The 26,281-nt window shown below is 33.6% G+C and overlaps 1 protein-coding gene across 4 annotated transcripts in view; it reads right to left on the bottom strand.

Moving 5' to 3' along the window:
* Nucleotides 1-26,281, bottom strand: part of Marchf8 (membrane associated ring-CH-type finger 8) — a 134,374-nt gene that overhangs the window by 50,996 nt on the left and 57,097 nt on the right. The window contains exon 1 of one of the 4 annotated variants that reach the window (XM_076834324.1): nt 25,846-25,916. The exons of the other annotated variants lie outside the window; for them this stretch is intronic. Coding sequence (XP_076690439.1) covers nt 25,846-25,875 — 30 coding nt within the window. The 5' untranslated portion in view covers nt 25,876-25,916. Of the gene's footprint in view, nt 1-25,845; nt 25,917-26,281 lie in introns of those variants that run through there. 4 annotated transcript variants of the gene reach the window in all.

The following is a 26,281-nucleotide window of genomic DNA, read 5'->3' as shown; positions in this document are numbered from 1 at the left end:
TTGTTTCTTTTGCTGAGAAGAAACTTTTTAGTTTGAATCCATCCCATTTACTGATTCTTGGTTTTAATTCTTGAGCTATAGGAGTCTTATTAAGGAAGTTGGAACCTAACCCCACATGATGAAGATTAGGGCCTACATTTTCCTCTATTAGACACAGAGTCTCTGGTTTAATTCCAAGATCCTTCATCCACTTTGAGTTGAGTTTTGTGCATGGTGAGAGATAGGGGTTTAATTTCATTTTGTTGCATATGGATTTCCAGTTTTGCCAGCACCATTTGTTGAAGAGGCTATCTTTTCTCCAATGCATGTTTCTGGCACCTTTGTCTAATATAATTCTAATTTTGTGGGTTAGTCTCTGTGTCCTCTACTTTGTACCATTGGTCTACCAGTCTGTTTAGGTGCCAAGACCATGCTGTTTTAATTACTATTGCTCTGTAGTATAGTTTAAGGTCTGGTATAGTGATGCCACCTGCTTTACTCTTCCTGCTAAGGATTGCTTTAGCTATTCTGGGTCTCTATTTTCCTATATGAATTTCATGATTGCTTTTTCTGTTTCTATGAGGAATGCCATTGGGATTTTGATTGGAATTGCATTAAATCTGTATAGTGAATTTGGTAGTATGGTCATTTTGATAATATTAATTCTGCCTATATAAGAGCAAGGTAGATCTTTCCATCTTCTAAGGTCTTTTTTGATTTCTTTCTTTAGGGTCCTGTAGTTTCTGTTGTATAGATCTTTCACCTCTTTCGTTGATTCTCAATATTTTTTTTTTAAGGCTACTGTAAATGGAGTAGTTTTCCTCATTTCCTTCTCAGAGGATTTGTCACTGATATACAGAAATGACTTTGATTTATGGGTGTTGATTTTATATCCTGACACTTTGCTGAATTCATTTACTAGTTCTAGCAGTTTTCTGGTGGAGCTTTTTGGGTCTTCTAGGTATAGAACCATATCATCAGCAAACAATACAAATTTAAATTCTTCTTTTCCTACACATATCCCTTTAATTTCTTTCGTCTGTCTAATAGCTCTGGCCAGTGTTTCAAGAATGATGTTGAATAGAAGTGGTGAAAGAGGGCATCCTGTCCTGTTCCTGTTTTTAGAGGGAATGCCTTTAATTTTTCTCCATTTCATTTAGAATGCTGTTGGCCTGAAGCTTAGTGTAGATAGCCTTTACAATGTTGAGACATGTTCCTGTTATTCCTAGTTTTTCTAATGTTTTGAACATGAAAGAATGCTATATTTTGTCAAATACTTTTTCTGCATCTACTGAGATGATCATGTTTTTTATCTTTGAGTCTATTGATGTGATGAATTACATTTATTGATTTCCATATGTTGATCCAACCTTGCATCCCTGGGATGAGGGAATTTTTGCATCCATGCTCATTAGAGATATTGGTCTGAAGTTTTCTTTCTTTGATATGTCTTTGCCTGTTTTTGGAATCAGGGTGATGTAGGCTTCATGGAATGAGTTTGGAAGTGAGGCCTCTTTTTCTATTTCCTGAAATAAATTGAAGAGTATTGGTTTTAGTTCTTCTTTAAAGGTCTTGTAGAACTCAGCTGTGTATCCATCCAGTCCAGGGCTTTTCTTGGTTGGTAAGCTTCTGATGGCATCTTCTATTTCATCACTTGATATTGTTCTGTTTAAATTGTGCATATCTTCCTGGTTCAATCTGGGCAAATCATATGATTTTAAAAAAAATCTATCGATGCCTTCAATGTCTTCTATTTTATTGGAGTATAAGTTTTCAAAATAATTTCTAATTATTCTCTGTATTTCTGTAGTGTCTGTTGTGATATTACCTTTTTGTCACATATATGCTGGTAATTTGAGTTTTTTCTCTTCTTCTCTTCTTTAGCTTAGCTAAAGGTCTGTCGATTTTATTTATTTTTTAAAAGAAGCAATTTTTTGTTTTGTCAATTTTTTCAACTGTTTCTTTTGTTTCAATTTCATTGATTTCAGCTCTAATTTTAATTATTTCTTGCCTTATACTGCTTTTGCTGTTGATTTGTTTTTCTTTTTCTAAGGCTTTGAGATGTAGTGTAAGGTCATTTATTTGTAAATTTTTACCCCTCACACATCAGATAGAGCACTAATCTCTAAGGTATATAAAGAAGTCAAAAAGCTAAGCACCAAAAAAACAAATAACCCAATCAATAAATGGGCCAAGGACCTGAATAGGCACTTCTCAGAAGAGGATATACAATCAATCAACAAATATATGCAAAAATGTTCAACAACTCTGGCAATTAGAAAAATGCAAATCAAAACTACTCTAAGATATCATCTCACTCCAGTCAGCTATTATGAAGACAAACAACAATAAGTATTGACGAGGATACAGGGAAAAGGTACAGTCACACACCACTGGTGGGACTGCAAATTGGTACAGCCAATATAAAAAGCAGTATGAAGATTTCTTGGAAATCTGGGAATGGAAACATCATTTGACCCAGCTATCCCTCTCCTCAGACTATACCCAAAGAACTTAAAATCAGCATACCATAGGGACACAGCCACATCAATGTTTATAGCAGCACAATTCACAATAGCTAAACTGTGGAGCCTACCTAGATGCCGTTCAGTAGATGAATAGATTAAAAAAATGTGGCATATATACACAATGGAATTTTACTCAGCAATAAAAAAGAATAAAATCATACTTTTGAATCAAATGTATGATATGTTAAGATCACTGTATTGTCTTGAGCAACTAATAAAAAAAATCACGGCATTTTCAGTTAATGAATGGCGTTGGAGAAGATAGTACTAAGTAAAGTTAGTCAATCCCAAAAAAAACCAAATGCAGACGTTTTTTCTGATATAAGGAGGCTGATTCATAGTAGGGTAGGGAAGGGGAGCATGGGAGGAATAGACGAACTCTAGATAGGGCAGAGGGGTGGGAGGGAAAGGGAGGGGGCAGGGGATTATCAAGGATGGTGGAATGAGATAGACATCATTATCTAAAGTACATGTATGAAGACACAACTTGGTGTAAAAATACTTTATATACAACCAGAGATATGAAAAATTGTGCTGTATATGTGTAATAAGAATTGTAATGCATTCTGCTGTCATTTTTAAATCAATAAAAAAAAAAAAAGTTTGGGCTCCCTTCCTCTGTTACATTCCCATTAGACAATGCAGAAACTCTACCCCAGGCATAAGGTAGGAAGAGAATAATGAAGTCCCCAATGTGTTCAACCCAACATGCTGGCAGGGCAGAGATCCTATATATACCAAAAGGTGAGCCAAGAAAACCACAAGATACTGCCCACCAGAATGTTGCTCATAAAGTAGGTGTGTCACTCCAAGATATGAGGACCACTGTATCCTCTGTATGTTGTAGCTCTTAAACTAAGGCTCACAGTTTGCAAAGGTAGAAAGGCAGTTTCAGAGAACAGAAAGCTGCTAAAGTCTGTCTAAATGTACATTATTTGAAAAAGAGGATATGGGGCTGGGGTTGTAGGCCAGTGAGGGAGCACTTGCCTCACCCATGTGTGAGGTACTGGTTTCAATTCTCAGCACCACATACAAATAAATAAAAAATAAATAGAAGTCCATCAATAACTAAAAAATTTTAAAAATAAAAAAAAAGAGGATATGGAAGTTCAGCCTAAAGATGCTATCAAAAACAAGGGTGTTTGTTCCACCACAGAAGCCACTGAAGAGTAGTTGATTTCCCATCACTATGAACCTCAATAAGGGCCAAAAGATGACCAAGAAAGTCAGAAGACAATACACAGTTGCCAACACGTGTGCCTCACAAAACACAAGTTCATGTGGGGCATGAACCAAGAGCTGTGTGGCTGTTCCCCATCTAAGCAGTGCACCATGGAGCTGCTCAAGGTCTCCAAGGACAAACAGAAAAAAGGTAAGAGACACACATCCATGAAGGAAGCAAGAGGAGCTGAACAACATCCTAGCTGCCATGAAGAAAGCAACTGCCAAGAAGGACTAAGACCCCTTTCTGCTCTGTGCATAATAAAACCTTTTAGTGGTAAGCAAATACAAGAAAAAGAGTAGGTCCACAAGAACAACAAATTAAACATATACCAATCACAAATATATGACAGAAAGCCAGAAAAAGAGACCACTAAGAAGATCCCTGAATTTAGAGGAAACCCTACAAATTGGCCTCAAAAACAGCCATTATAAAGAGATCAGAATTTATCTGAATCACACATACTCTGGAGCATTTTGTGACCCAGAGAACTATCAGAAAGAACAGTGCAATCAGCCAGAAATTAGTAGACACTAAAAGCAGATATAATACCAACAGACAAAGAAAACAGAGAGATCAGAAAGAGACTTCAAAGACAGCACTGCTAAAAACATCATCATCCCAACTCAAAGATTTTTATATCCAAGGCTGTACTCTCTGGGAAGCAACATCAGAGGACATATTGTGAATAGACATAACCATACAGTCCAGTCAAATCAACAAACAAACAACTTCCTGGTGTTAGTAATTCAGAATTGCTGGAAACTTTATTTAAAATATTTAGCTTTTTTTGCTTTGTTTTCTGCAGTGCTGGAAATAAAATATTTAGTTTTGAAGAACAACAAAGAACTTACAACAAAATGGCAAGTAAAACAAACTTTTCTTGAAGGCCTAGATATTGGATTTATTAGCATATTAAGGTTTCAATATAGTTATCACAAATATGTTCATACAAGTAAAGGAAGCAATACTTAAGAAGCAAAGAAATATGATGACATTATCTAATAAATGACTATAGCACTAAAATGTCAGAAATTGTACAAATGGAATAACAGAAAACATGAAATTGAAAAGTAAAATAATTGAAATAAAAAATTCACTATAGGAATTCACAGAATATTTAAACTACAGAGTGAAAGAATCAGTAAAGCTGAAGTACCATTAGAGATTATTCAATCTGAGGAAAAGAGGGCAAAAAGAATGAGGAAAAATAGATCCTTAGAGAAATGTGGGGCATGATTAAGTGCCCCAATATATACATAATGGGACTAGCAAGTAGAAAGGAGAAAGAGAGAAAAAATATTAAAAATTATAATAGCTGAAAACTTTCAAAATTTGATGTAATCATGAAACTATACATCTAAGAAGTTGGATAAAACTGTAGTGGAAGATAAAAGCAAAGAGATTCACATTTGACATATCAAATCAATACAGCTGGGGGGAAAAAAGAAAAAAATACTAAAAGGAGAGAATTGGCCAATTCTGTAGTGTTGAAATTTCATCAAAAACTATAAAAGCCATAAGTTAACAGAATGCCATAAAGAAGATGAAAGAAGAAAACAGCAACCAAGATTATTATATCCAATAAAAACTACCTTTAAAGACAGAGATGAAATAAAAAATATTCCTAGAAAAACAAAAACTCACAGAATTCATCTTGAGCAGATACATCTTAAAAGAAATACTAGAGTGCCTTATACTCAGTCTTTCTAGTCTCCTTGTGCAGATGCCACCCCACTTGCGTCAGCCTTCAGCCCACCATCTTCTTGAAACCAATCACTGTGCCTTCATCTGAGTTGCTCAATTCTGATGAAGGTTGATGCTTGAGGTTGATGTAGAGATTGTCAACCAATTTGTGATGACCAAGACCATGTTGGAAGATTTGGGATGGATGATGGAGATGATGACCCCAAGTTACTCTACAAATATTAATTCAGCAGGTCATTCAATGACACACCCAACAAGGATGACCCTCCTCCTGATGATGATAAGAACAAAGAAAAGCAAACAGATGATATTCCTATATGGGACCAAGAATTCCTGAAAGGTGATCAGGGAAAACTTGAGTTTGCTTGATGTTACACAAAAGACTGCTGCCAATAAGATCAAGGTGAAATCTCTCGAGTGACTCACAAAATTTTCATTATTAAAAATGACTTTACTGGGGCTGGGGCTGTAGCTCAGTGGTAGAGCACTTGCCTAGCATGTGTGAGGCACTGGTTTCAATCCTTAGCACCACATAAAAATAAATAAATAAAATAAAGGTATTATGCCATCTATAACTTAAAAAAATTTAAATGACTTTACTAAGCTATATACAACAAATCCAAGGCCAACATCATTCTAAATGAAGAAAAATTGGAAGCCTTCCTTCTAAAAACAGGAACAAGACAGGGATACCCACTTTCACCACTTCTACTCAACATAGCTCTTGAACCTCTAGCCAAAGGAATTAGGCAACAGAATGAAATAAAAGAAATATGAATAGGAAAGAAGAGCTAAAACTAGTTCTGTTTGCCAACAACACAATACTATATTTAGAAGACCCGAAAAACTCCATCAGAAAATTTCTGGAACTCATAAACGAATTCTGCAAAGTAACAGGAAACAAAAATAACACTCATAAATCAATTGCATTCCTATACTCCAATGACAAATCAGCTGAAAGAGAAATTAGGAAAACCACTGCATTCACAATAGCCTTAAAAACATGAAATAAAATACGTTGGAATCAATCTAACAAAAGAGGTGAAAGAACTCTACAATGAAAATTACAAAACACTCAAGACAGAAATCAAGAAAGACCTTGGAAGATGGAATGACCAACCATGTTCTTGGCTGGGCAGAATTAATATTGTCAAAATGATACTATATTTGGAAGACCCAAAAACTCCATCAGAAAGTTTCTAGAACTCATAAACAAATTCAGCAAAGTCAAATTAAGCTCTATACCGATTCAATGCAACACCCATCAAAATTCCAATGCCATTCTTCATGGAAATAAAAAAAGCACTCATAAAATCCATCTGGAAAAAGAAGAGGCCCAGAATAGTCAAAGCAATCCATGTGGGGAAAAAAAACTAAGCAGTAGGCATCATAATACCAAACCTAAAATTGGACTACAGAGCCAATTTAACAAAAAGAGCATGGCATTGGCACCAAAAGAAGCAAGAAAACCAATGGGACAGAATAGAATACACAGAGACAAACCCACAAAAATTCAGTTACCTCATATAAGCCAAAGGTGCCAAAAAAATGAACACTAGAGAAAAGATAGCCTCCTTAACAAATGGTGCTGGGAAAACTGGAAATCCATATGTAGAAGAATGAAATTTAATCCCTATCTCTCACCCTACACAAAACTCAGCTCAGAGTGGATCAAGAACCTAGATAGAAACCCAACATATACTACAAGAAAAGCTAGACCCAACACTCCAACATATTGGCACAGTCTTCCTTAATAAGTCTTCCTTAATAAGATCCCTAAAGTGCAAGAAGTAAAATCAATAATCAAGAAATGGGATGGCATCAAACTTAAAAGCTTCTTTACAGCAAAGGAAACAATCAAGAGCATGAAGAAAGAGCCTATAAAATGGGAGAAAATCTTTGCCACCTGCACCGCAGATAGAGCATTAATTTCCAGGATATATAAAAAATTCAAAAAACTTAACAAAAAAAAAAAGAAAGAACCCATTCAATAAATGGGCAAAGGAACTAAATAGACACTTCACAAAAGAAATACAAATGGTCAACAAATACATGAAAAAAATGCTCAACATCTCTAGCAATTAGAGAAATGCAAATTAAAACTACATTGAGATCCTTCTTATTCTAGTCAAAATGGCAATTATCAAGAATACAAGTAGCAATAAATGTCAATGAGGATGTGGGGGAAAAGAGTATACTTATACATTGCTCAAGGGGATTGCAACTTGGTGCAACCACTCTGGAAAGCAATATGGAGATTCCTCAGAAAACCTTGAATGGAACCACCATTTGACCCAATATACCACTCCTCAGCATATATCCAAAGGGTTTAAAACCAGCAAACTACAGTGACACAGCCACATCAATGTTTACAGGAGTTCCATTCACAATAGCTAAGCTATGGAACCAGCCTAGGTGTCTTTCAATAGATGAATGGATAAAGAAAATATGATACACACACACACACACACACACACACACACACACACACACACGAGTATTACTCAGCCATAAAGAATGCCTTTATGACATTTGCCAGCAAATGGATGGATCTGGAGACTATCATGCTGAGTGAAATTAACCAGTCCCAAAAAAACCAAAGGTCAAATATTTTCTCTGATAGGTGGAAGCTAACCCATAATAAAGGGGTTAGGGAGATGAGGGGAAGACCAAAAATGCAGTAGATTAGACAATGGAAAATGGAGGTAAAGGATGGGGAATAAGCAAAAGAAAGACAGTGGAATGAATCTAACACAGTTTTCCCATGTTCATATATGAAAACAACACAGTGAATCCTACCACCATGTACATCCATAAGAATGGGACTCTAACTAGAATAAGATGGGAAAAAAGTAAATACTCACCAAAAACTGAAACCCCTGTCAAAAATAAAACAATTTTACTAACTTTTCTAAAGAGAAAGAAAACCAGTTTTGCAAAGAGAGCCAGTTGTGTGAAGAGAAATGTTATGTCTGACATTGCAACACTGTACGGATTGTTCCAAATACTAGTTGTACTGCTGTTTATAATTGTTAATATTAGACAAACAGCAGACAAATATAGCAGCAAACCTACTGTATTGACACAATATTGGCCTCACAATAAGTGCAGTTTGAGTTCAAATTCAGTCCAAATCTATGGCTGAATTTCTTTTATTTTGAGTGAAAATTACTTTTGTTTTTATTCTGAATAACTGAACTCTTTGAGTTCTCTTTAGAAAGCAGTATTTTGAGCTTTCCCTCTGCCTAGTTTATTGCCCAATTAGCGAGCTTTTATAAGTTGGCATTGTACATAAAACAATATGAAAAAAGTTTTCTGAAAGAAAATTAACAAAACACTATATTTATTCACAAAATGGAAAATGGAAAAAGTCTATTTGAAGTACATGTTCCAAGGGGGGTTATCTGAATGTCTTCCAGCCTTCTAGAGTCAAGTAGTATCACTGGTATTGATTATCCCATGAGGCTTTGTTAATTGAACCTGAGGGCTTTTTTTGTTGTTATTAATTTTTCTAATCTTCTCAACTTGGCACATGCTGCCTAGAGATTCATTTACTACCCACTTCATGGTTTTTTGGAAGAAATGTAATTAGACAGTTTATTAGCTATTCAATTTTTTAAAAGTAAAGAAAGAAATACTAAAAGATGATCTTTGGGGCTGAACGCAAGTAATGCCATTTAGTAATCAGAAAGTAAACAAAATAGTAAATATTAGTGAAAGTAATTATGGAATTATAAAAAAATGTATATTTTCAATTTTTTCCCTTAAATGATTTAGAAAAAAATTATATAAAATATGTGTATAATCATATTATTGGACCTATAAAAGAGAAGCATATTTGACAATAACAAAATACATAAGTGAGTACAAAGCTGGATTTGACACCACGAAGTGACATCACATGAAAACTTAAACCCAAAAAAATGAATGAAGAGAATGAGAAATGAAAAATAAGTTTAAAATAAACTGTAAATATGCACAAGTCTTCCACTTCTTTAAAAGATAAAGTTATTAAAAAGTAATAACCACTACAATGTATCTTGGGTTTGTAACAAATCTCTATATTCTATATTATTAACAATATTAGCTAATAAAAAGAAAGAGGAAATAGAGGTACCTAGGAGGAATGATCTCATATCTTACTGGAGAATGAATCTGGAGTAGGTTCTGTTAATGGAAAACTGTACACTGTGAATCTTTAAACAACCACTAAGAAAATAACTTAAAAGGGGCAAAAAATAATTTAAAGAATTAAAACATTGCAATTATTTACTCATGGAAAAAGAAAGCAATAAAAAAAGATCACAGAAACAAAAAAAAAGGCATGAAGCATGGATAACAAAAGTAAAATGGCAGATAAGTCAAATCATCATTAAATGTAAATGGGTTAACAGTATAACAAAAGGAAGAATTGTCAGAGAGGATAAAAAACACAAAATTGAATTCTTGGGTAGAGGAAACACACATTAGATTCAAAATTGTTAAAAGGGTTAAAGAAAAAAGATAAAGACATATAGCACAAAAACTGCAATCATAAACCTACTGCAGTAATTATACTATTATCAGACAAAGAAGACATAAGAAAATCTTACTAGAGATAAACCAGGTCTTTTATCCTTAGATTAATCAATCATAAAGAAATAACAATTATAAATATATATGTACCTAATAAGAGAGCCACAATATACATGAAGCCAAAACTGTCAGAAGAAACATACAAATGATATTTGTATACTTCAAAATTCCATTTTCAACAATGGACAGACTAGGCAGAACAGCAAAAGAAAAAATCTGAATAGCACTATAAACTAACTTGACCTTACAGACACCTATAGAATAGGCAATCAAACCACAACAGAATATATACACTTCCCAAGTACATGTAGAACATTCTCTGGGATAAACTATGGGGTGCCCCACAAAACAAAACTTCAAGAAATTTAAAAATTTAAAAGTATTTAATACAGTTAAATTTTAAAGTTAAATGTTATTGTTATATTAATAGCAGGACAAAATCAGCAAAGATTCACAAACATGTAGAAATTAAACAATAAAATCTGAAAACAACCATGGGTCAAACAAGAACTCAAAAGAAAAACCTAAAAATTTTGAGGTTAATACAAGTGTCATAAAATATCACACTTTGTAATGTAACTAGCACAGTTATTAGAGGAACATTTATTTAATAAATAAAGGCACAGGGAGAAGGCAGCCATATGCAAGACAGAAGAAAGATCTCATGAAAAACAGTATTTTTGTGGTAATCTGATTTGGAATTCTTGTCTCCAGAACTGCGAGAAGTTAAATTTCTGTGCTATTTTGCTATGGTGGCCTGAACAGAATAATAGAAACATCCTACAAAAGAAAACAGAGGTAACATTATTCTTCATGACTAAAAGATGAAAAAGAATGCTTTCTTCCTAACATTACAACATGCTGTTCTCACTACTTGTGTGTGTGTGTGTGTGTGTGTGTGTGTGTGTGTGTGTGTGAGAGAGAGAGAGAGAATGGTATTAGGGGTAATAAATCCAGCAGCCCCTTGATTTATTTTTTTTTTAAGACAGGGATTTGCTAAATGGCCTCAAACTTGTGATCTTCCTGCATTCTTCTCCTGAGTCAATGAGATTACCAGTGCATATAACCATACCCACATGTTCCCGTCACTCGTTAAACATTATTAAACTTGTTTAACATTCCTTGTTAAAACATTTTCTTAGGGAAAACTAAGTAACATAAAATTCACCATTTAACCATTTCTAAGTATATAGTTCAGTATATTCCATTATATATTGTGCAGCTAACTCCAAAATCTCATCTTACAAAACTGAAACTCTATACCCATTAAATAATTCCTTATTTTACCCCAGCCTCATCTGTAGTAACCATGATTTTACTTTAGGTTTTTTATGGAGTATTTAATATTTCATGACTCACTTATTTCACTTAACATAGATCTTCAGAATTCCTCTGTTGTAGCATATATCAGAATTCCTTTCTTTTTAAAGATTAATATTACACATACAAACCTGATTTTATTCATCCATTCATCCTTCCTTGGACCCTGCATTGCTCCCACCCTTTGGGTACTGTGAATAATACTGCTATGAACATAGGTGTACAAATATTTCCTTCAAATATACCAGAAGTGAAGTTCCTAGATCATATGGTAACATTCTATCTGAATTTTAGTTCCTACCATACTGTTTTTCACAGCAGCTACACCATTTTACTTTCCCATGAAAAGAGCTCAAGCATTCCAATTTCTTCACATCTTCGCTCGTGTGTGTGTGTGTGTGTGTGTGTGTGTGTGTGTGTGTTATAGCCATTCTGATGGCTGTAAGAGGATATTCTCATTGTGATTTTGACTTACACTTCCCTAAGACTTAGTAATCTTTTCATATGCTTATTGACCATCTGTATCTTTTTCGGAAAAATGTGTGTTCAAGCACTGTGCCCATTTTCAACCAAATTATTTGTTTTTGTTATTTAGTTTAAAATTCTTTTTACAGTCTGGATAGTAATCTCTTTTTATTTTATATATATATATATAAAATATTTTCTCCACTCTTCACACAGGTTTTTCACTTTTGATAGAGTGCAAGTTTTAATTTTTTACATAGTCTGATCTATTTATTTTTAATTTTTGAGCATGAGCTCTTTGTGTCATACTCTATTAATAATATTTTGCCAAATCCAACAGTTTTATATGTTAGACCCATAGTTACTTTTTGTATATAAAATAAAGTAAGGGTCTAACTTCATTCTGTTGGATGTCACTATCCAGACTATCCAGTGCCATTTGTAGAAAACATTGTCCTTTCCTCCTATCAAAAATCATTTGATTATATATGCAAGGTTTTATTTCTGGGTTCTCTATTCTAATCCACAATCTATATTATCTATCTTTATACCAATACCACACTAATTTAATTACTGTATCTTTGTAGTGAGATGTAAATCATGAACTTCCAACTTTGTTCTTCATTTCCGATATTATTTTGGCTATTGGAGGGTTCCTTGCAATTCCATATGAATTTTGGGATGGATTTTTCTATTTCTGCAAAAAAAAAAAAAATCAAGATTCTGATAGGGACTACACTGAGTCTGTAGCTGCTTTGGATAGTACTTTCATCTTAGTAATCTTAAGGTTTCCAATCAATAAACACAAGTGTTTTCCCATTTTTAAAAATTTCTTTTAGCAACATTTTGCAGGTTTTTATATATAAGTCTTTCATCTTGTTTATTCCTGAACTTATTTTTTGCTTTTTGCTGCTACTGTCAATAGGACTGCTTTCTTAATTTCTTTTTTGAAATGTTTATTCTTAATATTTATATCCAGAAACTTTGGGAAATTTATTTATTACTTCAGTTTTGGTATGAAATCTTGGATGTTTTCTGCATGTAAGATCCTGCCATCTGTGAACAGAAATAATTTTACTTCTTCCCAGTATAAAGGCTTTTTCTTTCTTTTTCTTGAATAATAAAAGGAACCCCTGTAACTTGAGAAATTCCAAGGGATTTAGAAGCTCTGTTCCAAGAATACAGGACAAAGACCAAAATACTCATTGTTATTATTCAGCACATGGTGAGAGGGGTGGGGATTGAGCAGTCAGGTAACCTGAAATACAAAGGGTCCAGAAAGTTAATCATAAAAAGAGTATGCAAAGAAAGGGTAAATCTGTAAATTAAAAAAAAAAAAAAATGGAATGCTTGGTGAAATAGTTTCCTAACACCAGCTGGCCAAGTAGAGTTTGACAAATATGTGTCAGATACTAAACAATGGATTCCTATATTGGTGGACGATGCTATTTTTTTACAAATCTAAATGGCTATACCATTACTATGACAGTAATACTATTATATTTTTTGTTATCAAAAATGTTTGGTGGCATAATCCTTAGAACAGTTACTCTTGGATTTTTAGATTTCAATACTCAGTAAAACTTTAAAAAGAATCTGGGGATGAACATAACAGTGCCAACTTTTACTGTGTCAAATAATGACATTAAAAAATAAAAAAACAGGGTCTGAAGCTGTAGCTTAGTGGTAAAGTGCTTGCCTCACATGTGTGAGGCACTAGGTTCAATCCTCAGCACCACATAAAAATAAATAAAGACACTGTATGTTCATCTACAACTAAATAAAAAAGGAAAAAAAACCATTATTATGCTGTTTAAAAAACAGTGTTTTGATATCAAAAAGGGTATCAATCAAAAGTTAAATTTAAAAATCATCTTATTAATCTGATTTCTCTCTTTTTGTGTTGAATTGCCACCACTCCCAACACCAGCAATTAGAAACCACTTCACAGTTAGCTCTGTACTAGTTGTATGTTTTTTGGAATTCACTCATACTCATTAAATAAAAAGAAGCCCACACCTTCATAGCTGACTTCTCTACTCGTCAGATCTCACTGTTTCTCCCAGTGAACTGAAAGAATGATAGAAAGAGGATTTCTAAATGTGAAATAGCTTCATAATCCATTTGGCTCTCAGAGCTCTATTTGGGAAGAGTGTAAGGAAAATTCCAGGGTTAGTATTTTATTTGGAATCTTCTGCTTGATATTTTCTTAATATTTGATTTCAACAATCTTAGCTTTACACTGCTCTAGCTTTAGGTCTGCATTTATTAGCATGTTTATTTCTCCTGCCTTCCATGGGCTACTAAACAACCTGAGATCATCAGTCTGTTAGGCTGGGCATTTCTGTCGCCTTGGCATAATGTTATCAGACTCTACACACACTCCAAGTCCCTTAGTTAACTGCTTCTGAATCCAAGAAAGAGGTACCAAAAACTGCTTTGTGGACTCTCATCCTGGACACCAGTCATGTCCACAGTAAGAGTGGCTGCTCCGCCATGCAGATTCCTTGGTAGATTTTGAGGGTGGAAAAGAAAGAGATTAGACTTTCACAGGGCCTCAACCATACCTCCTGCTCTACCTTTTGACCTGCCTGCATCTGCACAAAATAACATTAACTCGGAGCATACAATTTGGTTATGTCAGTTCTGCAAAGCTCTAGATCCCTGGATTATAGAAAATAGAACATTTTTTCCCTCACCAAAGGTACATTTTTTCTTCTATTCAGACAGGAAAGATTTGTGATTACTTTATTTCCTTACACTAATATCCTGAAATATTCCTAATAAGTTCGCCAATGCTACATTTTAGTTGAACCAACATCAGGTGCTGTAGGAGATAGTCTACTAACCATTTCAAAGTGCCATAACAAGGGAAGCCAACTTCACAACAAAAGGATCAAAAAACTATCTGGATGCCTCCCCTCCAGAATCAGTTTCTTCATTTCACAAATCAGTTTTCCAACACTGTTTTCTCTCCTGTACTTTTCCTGGAAGGGTCCAAAACTTCCCAGTGTATAGTACTGGATCCCCATTCCCAGTTCTAGAGTAAGTGGCAATTGGCCTAAAACAATCCCTGTGACAAAGAGACTGACTTACTTACATCCCCTGAATTAATTCTACATATTAGGATCTGTTATTTGCAAATCCTCAGTTGCTGTTGCCAAACCCTATTACAATAAAGTTTCTATCCATTTATTTGTTTCTAATCAAAGAAACAGGCTAGTAATTAAAGCTAGACATGTGGTCTAACTTCTGTTTAAGCTAGGAAACAGAACATTCCACCCAACTTTGCCACAGTAATTGATAAATAGGATAACATTTAATTGCTTTAGAAAACTTAATAGCCAACTTCTATAGCTGGAGGTGATTTATTCTATCCAAACCATTGGATGGGAAATTTGGGACCTGTCCACTCTCTTCCAAATTAGTTTTTTTTCATTTGTTAACCTCTAACAAATTATTTTCCACTGGTATTTGATTTTATGACCTGACCATTTCATAATATCTTTAACCTCTGTAGATGGGTTAATGAGTAAGAGACTATAGGTGAGAATCTAGTTCATTATCATTAGGCTTTCTGTTTTTTTGTTTGTCTGCTCTGAAACATAAATCAATTAAGAATTCAAGCACAGTGGAAAGACAACAGATCTTTGATATGGTAGGATGACTTTAGTAATTGTGTACACTATGGACACACAGTTGAAATTTTAATATTGAAGTTACAAACTTCATTAGCACCTACACATCTGTGTAAGTTCAGAAAGAATTTTACTTTCATTATGTGAAGGTGTAATGTTTTTTCTACCTCAAGATTATATTAATTATAAAATCTATTCAATCATAAAATTTCTGATAGAATGTATTGATTTGATTTATAGAGATTTAGAAGTATCTATAAGTATAATACTACCAAAATTCTCAGAAAATAAACAAGTTGAATATCTCATACTTTCAAATGTGCTATCCTTATAGAAACCATTATGAAAATGTTTCAAGAAATCAAATTCACACAATTAAGCCCGATCTTTGCGAATGCGACTAGTTTTAACATTTATGGTTTAATATTAACATCTATATTTAATATTAACATCTATATCTTCTCTGATTTATTAGTGTTCATTAAAACAAAGCATAGATTTTATTCTACTTATGTATGTCTTTCACATAAACTTATATAGGTTTTTGTGTTGCATAAGGTACCCTCTTCTACATAATGTTTAAGATTATAAAAAAAAATGTAAAATTTGTGCTCAATCAAATTGAATCTTATCCCAATGAACTTTTACTTCAACAGTGCTTATGTATTGCAATATGTCAACTTGTAGATAAATTTCTAAGATCTATAATAACTTAAAAACTTGACCTCATATTAATTTAAATTAATTAGTGCCTATCCACTGGATATCTAAATCATCTCTAAGATAGAAATATTTATTACTAAGCATAATTTTTAATTGTACATAGATTTGCTTCTTCTTTTTACATACTACAGAAAGGTTGTGTCATTGGCTTGGTTTGGGGTTTTTGTTTTTATTTTTTATTTTTTTATTTTTTATTTTTTTAGTTGTAGATGAACACAATACCTTTATTTTGTTTATTTTTATGTGGTGTTGAGGACCAAACCCAGGGCCTTACAAGTGCTGGGCAAGCGCTCTACCACTAAACTACAACCCCAGCCACCGTCTTTGGCTCTGTTAATCAGTTAAATTTGTTTTATTTCTGCCATTTTGAAAATTGCATAAGGAGGGTATGTGTACTAAGACAAAGGGTTGTTCTCTCTGCTAGTCTGTTGAAACTGATGCATGAGAGCTCACTAACGTCTATTGCCTAGTTCTCTGTGTAAGAGAAATTAAAAACTACATGAATCAGACCACTATAGTAATGGTGATAGGCAGATGTGTAAGGTAGTAAGATAAGTTTTTATTAAGAGAAGAGTATGTCCTAAAATAAAAGAGCTTGTTGTTCTAGAATGAGAAAGGGGGTTATAAAGGACACAACTTGAATTGATACAGAAAGTTATTAAAATTTGAGCAAAGGGAATTTTATAGCCTTAGCCAGAGCTATCTCAGTTTTGATGAATTAATTCATAAGATTTTATTTATGCTTAGAGATCCTGTAATATCAAACACCGATGCAAAACTATAATTTTGTTTTCTCAGTCAAAATAAAATGTTCTTGGATTACTGGTCTACTCCAATAAGAGACTGTACTATATCTGTTTTGTAACAAAGATTCTGTGTTTTCTCAGTAATCTGTCCTATTCATGTTTATTTTACAAAGTTTTCCCACATATGAAAGATTGAAACACTGTACAATCATGTTAGTATCTGCTTATCTTCAAATATTAAATGTTACTATGAAAACAACAGGCAAATTTTCCAGGCAGCTATGATCTGACTCTTGTCTTAAAGTGTTTAAATCTCCTGACAACTTCTGATTTTTTGTCAGATTCAAATGTAAAATTAAAATGTTAAGGTATCTTTTACACTGAAAATTGTCTTTTGAGATTTCCCAGAGGATCTCTGAAAAATTACAAAAGTCTATTCTTTCACCTTGAAAAAGAAAATGTACTGGAAATAATTGGGTTTATTTATTACTATTTGTCAACACCCTCTTACTGTAATGATACATTTCTATTTATCACCATCAGAGTCCTGACACTGCTTTGCACTGCAGTTTTTTTTAAATATTTATTTTTTAGTTGTAGTTGGACATAAAACCTTTATGTATTTATTTTTATGTGGTGCTGAGAATAGAACCCAGGGCCTCACATGTGCTAGGGGAGCACTCCACTGCTGAGCCACAACTCCAGCCCTGCACTGCACAGTTTTTATGAGTCATAATTTCTGTTATTTTTAGAAGTATTAACTTGAGTCATGCCTGTAATCCCAGCAACTAGGGAGGCTGAAGCAGGAGGATTCCAAGTTCAATGTCAGCCTTAGCCACTTGGCAAGGCGCTAAGCAAGTTAGCAGAGACACTGTCTCAAAATAAAAAAATAATTTTAAACACAGGACTGGAGGTATAGCCCAGTGCTAACACACTCTTGGGTTCAATCTCCATTACCAAAAAACAAAAATTTTAAATACAAATATTAACTTGGTTACAACCTTACTTTTTAAATTTGAATCAAGCTGCTTCTAGGCCATTAGTTCTCAATTGTAGATATGTGTCACTTTTTATGGAGTTTAACTTACAGAAGTTAGGACATACTCCAGACTTTCTGAATAACTTTACTTGATATTCTTGATATATTCTTGGGATATTCATGGTATATTATATCTGGGATTATTATAGTATCAAGATATTTTCAGGGGACTGGGGATGTGGCTCAAGCAGTGGCGCGCTCGCCTGGCATGTGCGGGGAGCTGGGTTCGATCCTCAGCACCACATAAAAATTATTAATAAAGATGTTGTGTCCACCAAAAACTAAAAAATAAATATTAAAAAATTCTCTCTCTCTCTCTCTCTTTAAAAAAAAAAGATATTTTCAGGTTGGGGTTGGAGCTCAGTGGCAGAGTGCTTGCCTAGCATGTGTGAGGCACTGGGTTTGATCATCAGTACCGCATAAAAATAAAGAAATAAAAGTATTGTGTCTACCTCCAACTAAAAAAATAAATAAAATTTAAAAATTTTTAAAGATATTTTCTCTAAAAGTATAAGCTCATCTGCTTTCATAAAATGTACATAATGTTTACTCTGAGTTATTATGTTTATAATCATTTTGTCTAAATTTTTTGGATTGATTTCATTTTCTGGTTTTGCATGTTCCAGAAACATGTAGATGTCCGTATTTACATTTTATTTTTCTTGAAATAAACTCTCATATTTTTCATTTTTAAAAATTATTAGTAATAAATTAACTGCCACCATTTAAAGTCTTTGTCATCTATAGATATATTCTGTCTATTTACACCTCATGCTTCCCACAAAGTCCTTGTAATCAGCTCCAGGCCAAAGAAGTGAGTAAGAGCCCCATGGAGAAGGACTACATGTGGAATTTTCGGTACCAGCTTCTGACAATATAACTTAAACATCCTTAAGATTATCAGCACACTAAACCAGGGTTCCCAGGACCCTTATAAAGATGATGTGTTCACAGAATTGCTAACCCCACAGCCAGCCTTAAATAAGGCTAAATGAACTGATGAGGAATGACTATAGTTTTTGCTGGAACTACTTTGATGCTATTTGAATGTTCTATCCTCCAGACATAAAAAGAAGTCCATTCTCTTCACTCTTAAAACTATCATAATAATTTACTAAACATAAAACTCATAATAATTTACTAAACACTGCTTTTGTAAAGTGACATGAAACACTTATAAATGATATCTCAGTCTACCTTGCATCAGCCTTCTAGAATTCAGAAATTTTTTGGATATTCTTGTTTTTATGGCAATAAAGCTATCTTTATTTGATACCCTCACTAGGACATAATTGGAAATACTGGATTTGCAATGAAATTCACATTTGAAAATGATGCTCATTCAATCAGATATGACCAGACAATTTTTAGGAACTAAGGTGAACTTGCAAAGCCTTCTTTGGAAAATCTGGCTTAAAGAGTTCCCAGTCTGGCAGGTGATTATATAAAACTTAATCACTTCTAAGAGGCCCAGGAACTTTAAGATATTTGGGGAACATTAAAAATATGGAATTCTTGGGCTGGAGATGTAGCTCAAGTGGTAGCGCACTCGCCTAGCATGCATGAGGCACTGAGTTCGATTCTCAGAACCACATAAAAATAAAATAAAGATATTGTGTCCACCTAAAACTAAAAAATAAATACTTTTTAAAAATATGCAATTCTTTTAGATATTATAGCTGAAACCTTGTAACAAGTTCTTGGCTTGGATTTCTAGCCTTAGGACCACAAACCATAAGAGTTATGAAAAGATCCAAACTAACCAAATTATGCTATGTATATGTATGAATACATCACAATGAATTCCAATTTTACATATAACTATAATGTACCAATTTTAAAAATTAATAAATAAACAGAAGGAAGACCAATAGATAATAAAGGTATTGGGAAGAGAGGAGTATAAGGGGAAGTACTGTGGATTGAAATGGAGTAAACTACATTCTACTATCATGTATAACTACAACAAAATTTAAAAAGAAATGGAGTAAACTTTAAGTATACTATCTATAACTGTGTATACTATCTATAACTATGTATAACTATGCACTAATAAATAAAAACTTTTTTAAAAAAGAAAAAAATTGAACCTGAAATTCTTCAAGGACATTTAGAGCAAAGCCAACTTAAGAAGGCCCATTCTCCCTGTGTCTTTATAAATAAAATATGTCAAATCTAATCAGATGTTATTTTCTAATCAAGAATAACTTTTCTATGAGATTTTTAAAATCAAAACCAGGGAATCTAGAGGAAAAATGTCATTTCAATGGAAAATTATTTGTAACACTTTGTTGAAAATAAACTGTAAAAACCTGGTAGACATTAATTTATGATGAGAATGATTTTAATAGACTTCATCCCCATTTGGAAAAAATATTTTTTTATTTAATTGTAATTCATGTTAACATTCCTTTCCTCCACAAAAATTGGTGCTCTTTTGACTTTTTTTAAACTGGTAGAATATTTGCCTGGCTCTCTCATATCATGAGAAAAATTAATTCTTTAAACATCTCATAAGTTGGCTTTTTTTTTTCTTGTTGTAAGCTCATCCTTTACATTTTTTTCCTCATGGTAAATACACATCAAATTTATCATTCTAACTATTGAAAGTGTACAACTCAGTGATATTTAGTGCACTAACAATACTATACAATCATCATCACCATCTAATTCCAGACCATTTTCACTATGCTAAAATGAAAGCCCAAACTCTGTGGCTCTCATTCGTCATTCCCCTCTCCTCAGCCCCTGACAATCACTACTATGCTCTATGAATTTGCCTATTCTAGATATTTTATATAAATGTAATCACACAAAATATGGTCTTTTGTTACTAGATTCTTTCATTTATCATAATATTTTCAAGGTTCAATCAATGTAGTATATATCAGCACTTCATTTTTTTATGACTGAATATTCTCTTTCATGAATTTAATACATTTTGTTTATTCATCCAGTGATGGACATTTGGGTTGCTTCCACCTTTTTACTATTGTAAATAGTGTTGCTATGAACATTCATGTACATGTTTTTGCTTAAAAATCTGTTTAGAATTGTAGTTCTGTTTAATTGTTGAGGAATTATCAAACTCTTTCTCATAGATGCTATAGTATTTTATATCCTTATCATCAATGCACAAAAAGGGTGCCAATTTTTCCACAACTTCACCAATGCTTATTATTTATTATTCTGTTTATAGTCATCCTATTGGGTATTAATTGGTTATCTTTATGGTTTTGATTGTAATTCCCTAAAGGAACATATGTTGTGCTTGTTACTTATGCTTCTTGGCCAATAAAATTATTTTAATATGCATGTTGAGAAGCCAACCAGCCATCTTTTGCACAAAAGTTTAATCTTCATCTGTAAAATGAAAAAAAAAAAAAAAAAACTAGATTTGGAGAAATTCAGGAATTTCATGATGTTCCCTAGCTCAGTAGTTTCCCAGGGACTGGGGAGTAAATAGGAGCTGGAATTCAAACATAGATCTGTCAGAATTCAAGCCTACACTTTGCCCTGGCATAGCTCTGATTGAAACTTACTTAAAACTACTGATTCTGGGAAGGGAAGGTTGAGTACCTCTTTAAATACTGACTTGAGAAGTGTACAGGAAGAAGATAAAATGGGAATAAATACTATAGTCCCTTAAATTTTAAAATAAATTCTATATGCATACATTAAATGTGCTGGGGATGTGACTCAGTAGTATAATGTTTGCCTAGTATGCATGAGGGTTTGATCCCCAGCACAACACACACATAAAAAAAGAGGCCCCTTCTCCATGCTTTTTGTGGACTGGAGCTTTAGTTTCAAATTATTTACAATTTTTATACCAAAGAAAAAAATAAATAAAAAGAAAAGTATTAGAAATCTTACTTTTAAAAATATTGTTATGGTCAGTGCCGAGGACAAAACTGTATGTTCCCCAAATTTGCATGTTGAACCTCTACCCCCAACATGTGATGTGACCATACTTAAAGCTTTTAGTAATTAATTAAAGTTAAATGATGGCATGATGATGGGGACCCTAATCCAATAAGTGTCCTTAAAAGAAGAGAAACCAACAGTAAGTATGTATACATATAAAAAAGATCACATGAGGACACCAAGAGAAGGCAGTCATCTGCAAACCAGGAAGATATAATCTTTTCCAAGCTGGGTGTGGTGGTGTATGCCCGTAATTCCAACAACTTGGGAGGTTGAGGAAGTAGGATCACAAGTTCAAATGATAGCCTCAGCAACTTACCAAGGCCTAAGCAACTTAGGGAGACCCTGTCTCAAAATTTAAAAACAATGATAATTAAAAACTATAATCTTTTCCAAGTGCATTTTCTATGAAGTATTTTTCATTTTTATTTTCTGAATATGAAATAACATTTTGCCGAAAAGAAAGGTTTGCTGATTTCCAAAAAATATTAATTATATAAATAGTAAAATGAAGAGATAAAAATATGCCACTTAAAAATTATGCATCCACTTTCATGTTCAAAACACTAGAAAAACTAGGGATAGTAGATACATACCTCAACATCGTAAAAGCTATATGTGCTAAACCCAAGGCCAGCATAATTCTAAACAGAAAAAACTGAAAACATTCGCTCTAAAAACTGGAACAAGACAACAATGCCCTCTTTCACCACTTTTATTCAACATCATCCTTGAAATTCTAGTCAGAGCAATCAGAAAAAAATAAAGGATACAAGTAGATAAAGAAGAATTCAAAATATCACTATTTGTCGATGACATGATTCTATATCTAGAAGTTCCAAAAAATTCCACAAAAAAACTTCTAGAACTAATAAATGAATTCAGCAAAACACCCATAAATCAAACATGTTCTATACATCAGCAATGAATTCACTGAGAAGAGAAATTAGGAAAACTACCCCGTTCACAATAATCTCAAAAAAAAATTGGGGAATCAATCAAAAATAAGAGGTGAAAGAACTCTAAAATGAAAACTACAGAACATTGAAAAAAGAAACTAAAGAAGACATTAGAAGAAGAAAAGATCTCCCCCATTCCTAGTAGGTAGAATTAATATAGTCAAAATGGCCGTACTACCAAAAGCATATACAGATTTAATGCAATTTCTATTAAAATCCCAATGATATTCTTCATATAATTAGAAAAAGCAATCATGAAATTCATTTGGAAAAATAAGAGACCCAAAAGCCAAAGCAGTCCTTAGCAAAAAAAAGTAAAGCAAGAGGCATCATAATACCAGACCTTAAACTATACTACGGAGCTATAGTAACAAAACCAGCATGGTATTGGCACCAAAACAGACATGCAGAATAGAAGACACAGAGACAAACCCACACAAATACAGTTATCTCATACTAGACAAAGGGACCAAAACACTCACTGAAGAAAAGATAGTCTCTTTAACAAATGATGCTGGGGAAAATGGAAAGCCACATTTTACAAAATGAAATTAAGCCTCTATCTCTCATCCTGCGTGAAAGTCAACTCAAAGTGGATCAAAGACTTAGGTACTAGAACAGAGACGCTTCGCCTCCTAGAAGAAAAAGTAGGCCTAAATCTTTATCATGTCGGCCTAGGATCTTATTTCCTTAACAAGATCCCTAAAGCGCAAAAGTAAAATCAAGAATCAATAAATGGGATGGATTCAAGCTAAAAAGTTTCTTCTCGGGGGAAAAAAAAAAAATCAGTAATGTGAAGAGAAAACCTTCAGACTGGCAGATAAAGCATTAATCTCTAGGATATATACAAAGAACTCAAAAAATGTAATACCAAAAAAACAAATAACCCAATCAATAAATGGGTTAAGGAACTAAATAGACACTTCTCAGAAGAAGAAATACAACTGATCAACAAATATATGGAAAAATGTTCGACATCTCTAGCAATTAGAGAAATGCAAATCAAAACTACTGTAAGATTTCAACTCATTCCAGTCAGAATGGCAATCATCAAGAATACAGGAAATAATAAATGTTGGCAAGGATGTGAGGGAAAAGGTACACTCATACATTGCTGGTGGGACTGGAAATTGGTACAACCACTATGGAAAGCAGTTTGGAGATTCCTCAGAAAACTCAGAATGGAACCACCAGTTGACCCAGCTATCCCACTCTTCCAGTTTATATCCAAAGTACTATATCAGCATACTATAGTGACATGGCCATGTCAATGTTTATGGCAGCTCAATTTACAATAGCTAAACTATGGAACCAATCTACATGCCCTTCAATAGATGAATGGATAAAGAAAATGTGGAGCGTGTGTATATATGTATGTGTGTGTATGTGCATACATATATATTCAATGGAATATTACTCAACTTTTAAAGAAGAAATTATGGCATTTGCCAGTAAATGGATGGAGCTGGAGTATATCATGCTAAGCAAAATATGCCAATCCCCCAAAAAACAAAGGCCAAATGTTTTCTCTGATAGGGATGCTAATTCACATTGAGGGCAGGCTCTAGGGAAGAATTGAGTTACTTTAGATTAGATTAGGTAGAGGGAAGTGAAGGCAATTGAGGAGATATGGGGATAGAAGGTATAATGAAACAGACATTATTACCTATGCACATATATGACTTCATGACCAATGTGATTCTACAACATAACATGTATAATCAGAAAAATGAGAAATTATACCCCATTTATGTAGGATATGTCAAAATACATAAATGCATTCTATTATCATATATAACTAATTAAACAAATAAAAATTTTTTAAAAAGTTATGCATCCACTCAGTACACAAAACCTTGAACTTGAAATATCCTTTAGCAATATAAATAAGAAGCCATTTCCTATTAAAGTTATTGCAAAAATTATACTACAACTTCCTACAGCATTACATGAACAAGCAACCTTTGTTCAAAGGCTATTTAAAGAGTTCAGTACAGAATGTACTCATTCAGAAATACATTTATTGACCAACTACCAGGTAGTGTTCTAGACCCTTGGGAATGATGAGTGAACAAAATAAATACTCCTGCTCTTACAGAGCTTAAGAAAACAGTATGGAGTTCTGTCAATCTTCCTTAGTTATCTCAGAGCCAAAGTACATGTGTTCAAGAGACATTTGGTATAGTTTTAAAACTGAAAATAATATTTACTGATAAAATAATATATCCAATTTGGCTCAGAGTCCTTGGTGATGTGGTTCTTTTCATCTTTACTATTTTTGTGTTCTCACAGCAAGAAAATCTCCAGTCTCAGCAAAGTTAACACAGACAGCACCCAAAATCAAACAAAGGAAACAAATGGCAACATTATAACAGCCCTGCCAAATGAAATTATATGTCTGGCTTAAAACACACACAGTACATACGTACTTGTACACACACACACACACACACACACACACACACAGTAAATAATACCCAACAAGGTCTTTGTTCTGTCTTCTATGCATTTTTTTTCAATTCTATGAGAAGCTGAAGATCTTCCCAGAATGAGTTTCAGCAAAATGAACTGAAGTAGTTTCTACAAACAATACTTTCTCTAGAAAATAGTAATAGAGCCTGCAGCTGTACCCAGACTGTGAATTAAACTTAAACTGTCTTTCTCAAAAATTTCCAAAGAAAACCACGATTCAAAAACTCATGATTTAAAATTAAATGGGCAATACTACATCCATTAAAAGGACGATTTTTACATCAAAAGGAAGATACCACTAAAAATGCTAAAATACATACATTTAAATATTTATTTGCTTAAAAAATACTTTCCACAATTTTGAGGAACAGTTTTGTTAGAAACAATGTAGATCCTTGAAGATATAAACTGCTTAACTTCTCAGATTGGATACCTCTATAGGGAAAGCAACTCTAAGTTCTGTACAAATTTGTTTCAGAAGGCCAAAAATGGCATCCTTAAAATCTGTAAGAAACCTTAGCACTGCTGAAGGGCACTTCTCCTACCTGAAGCTTCATTTTCCAGCAGGAATACATTGGTGTATCCTCAGTGCACCTCTCCCTGCAGCATGGTGCCTGTGCTCCACACTGGAGGATGGGCTCTGCCTACACAGCAGCTTCAGCCCTACAACAGTCAGCAAAAGCACATCCTTACAGCCTCTGGACTCAAAGCCCTCAGTGTAACTAATGCTCCTGTGATCAAACTGGACTAACTACTTCCTCCAACTGATTTCCAAGGAACTAGGCAGTGAATGAATAATTCATGACTAGTCCATCCCAGCAAGCAATTTCATTACTGCCTTATAGCAATATGCAATATAAAGATTCTAAACCAACCATACTTGCTGGCAAGTATGCAAGGAATGGAAGTTCAGTTTTCCAGTAAATGTTACTGGATCTGTTTGCTCTTCTGGTGTGCTAACCTATCACCCAGACTTACTTG

This window comes from Callospermophilus lateralis, chromosome 15 (assembly GCF_048772815.1).
Source record: "Callospermophilus lateralis isolate mCalLat2 chromosome 15, mCalLat2.hap1, whole genome shotgun sequence".
Lineage (NCBI taxonomy): Eukaryota > Metazoa > Chordata > Mammalia > Rodentia > Sciuridae > Callospermophilus > Callospermophilus lateralis.
Note: the sequence above shows the minus strand (reverse complement) of the source record. Positions and strands in the feature narration are given on the sequence as shown.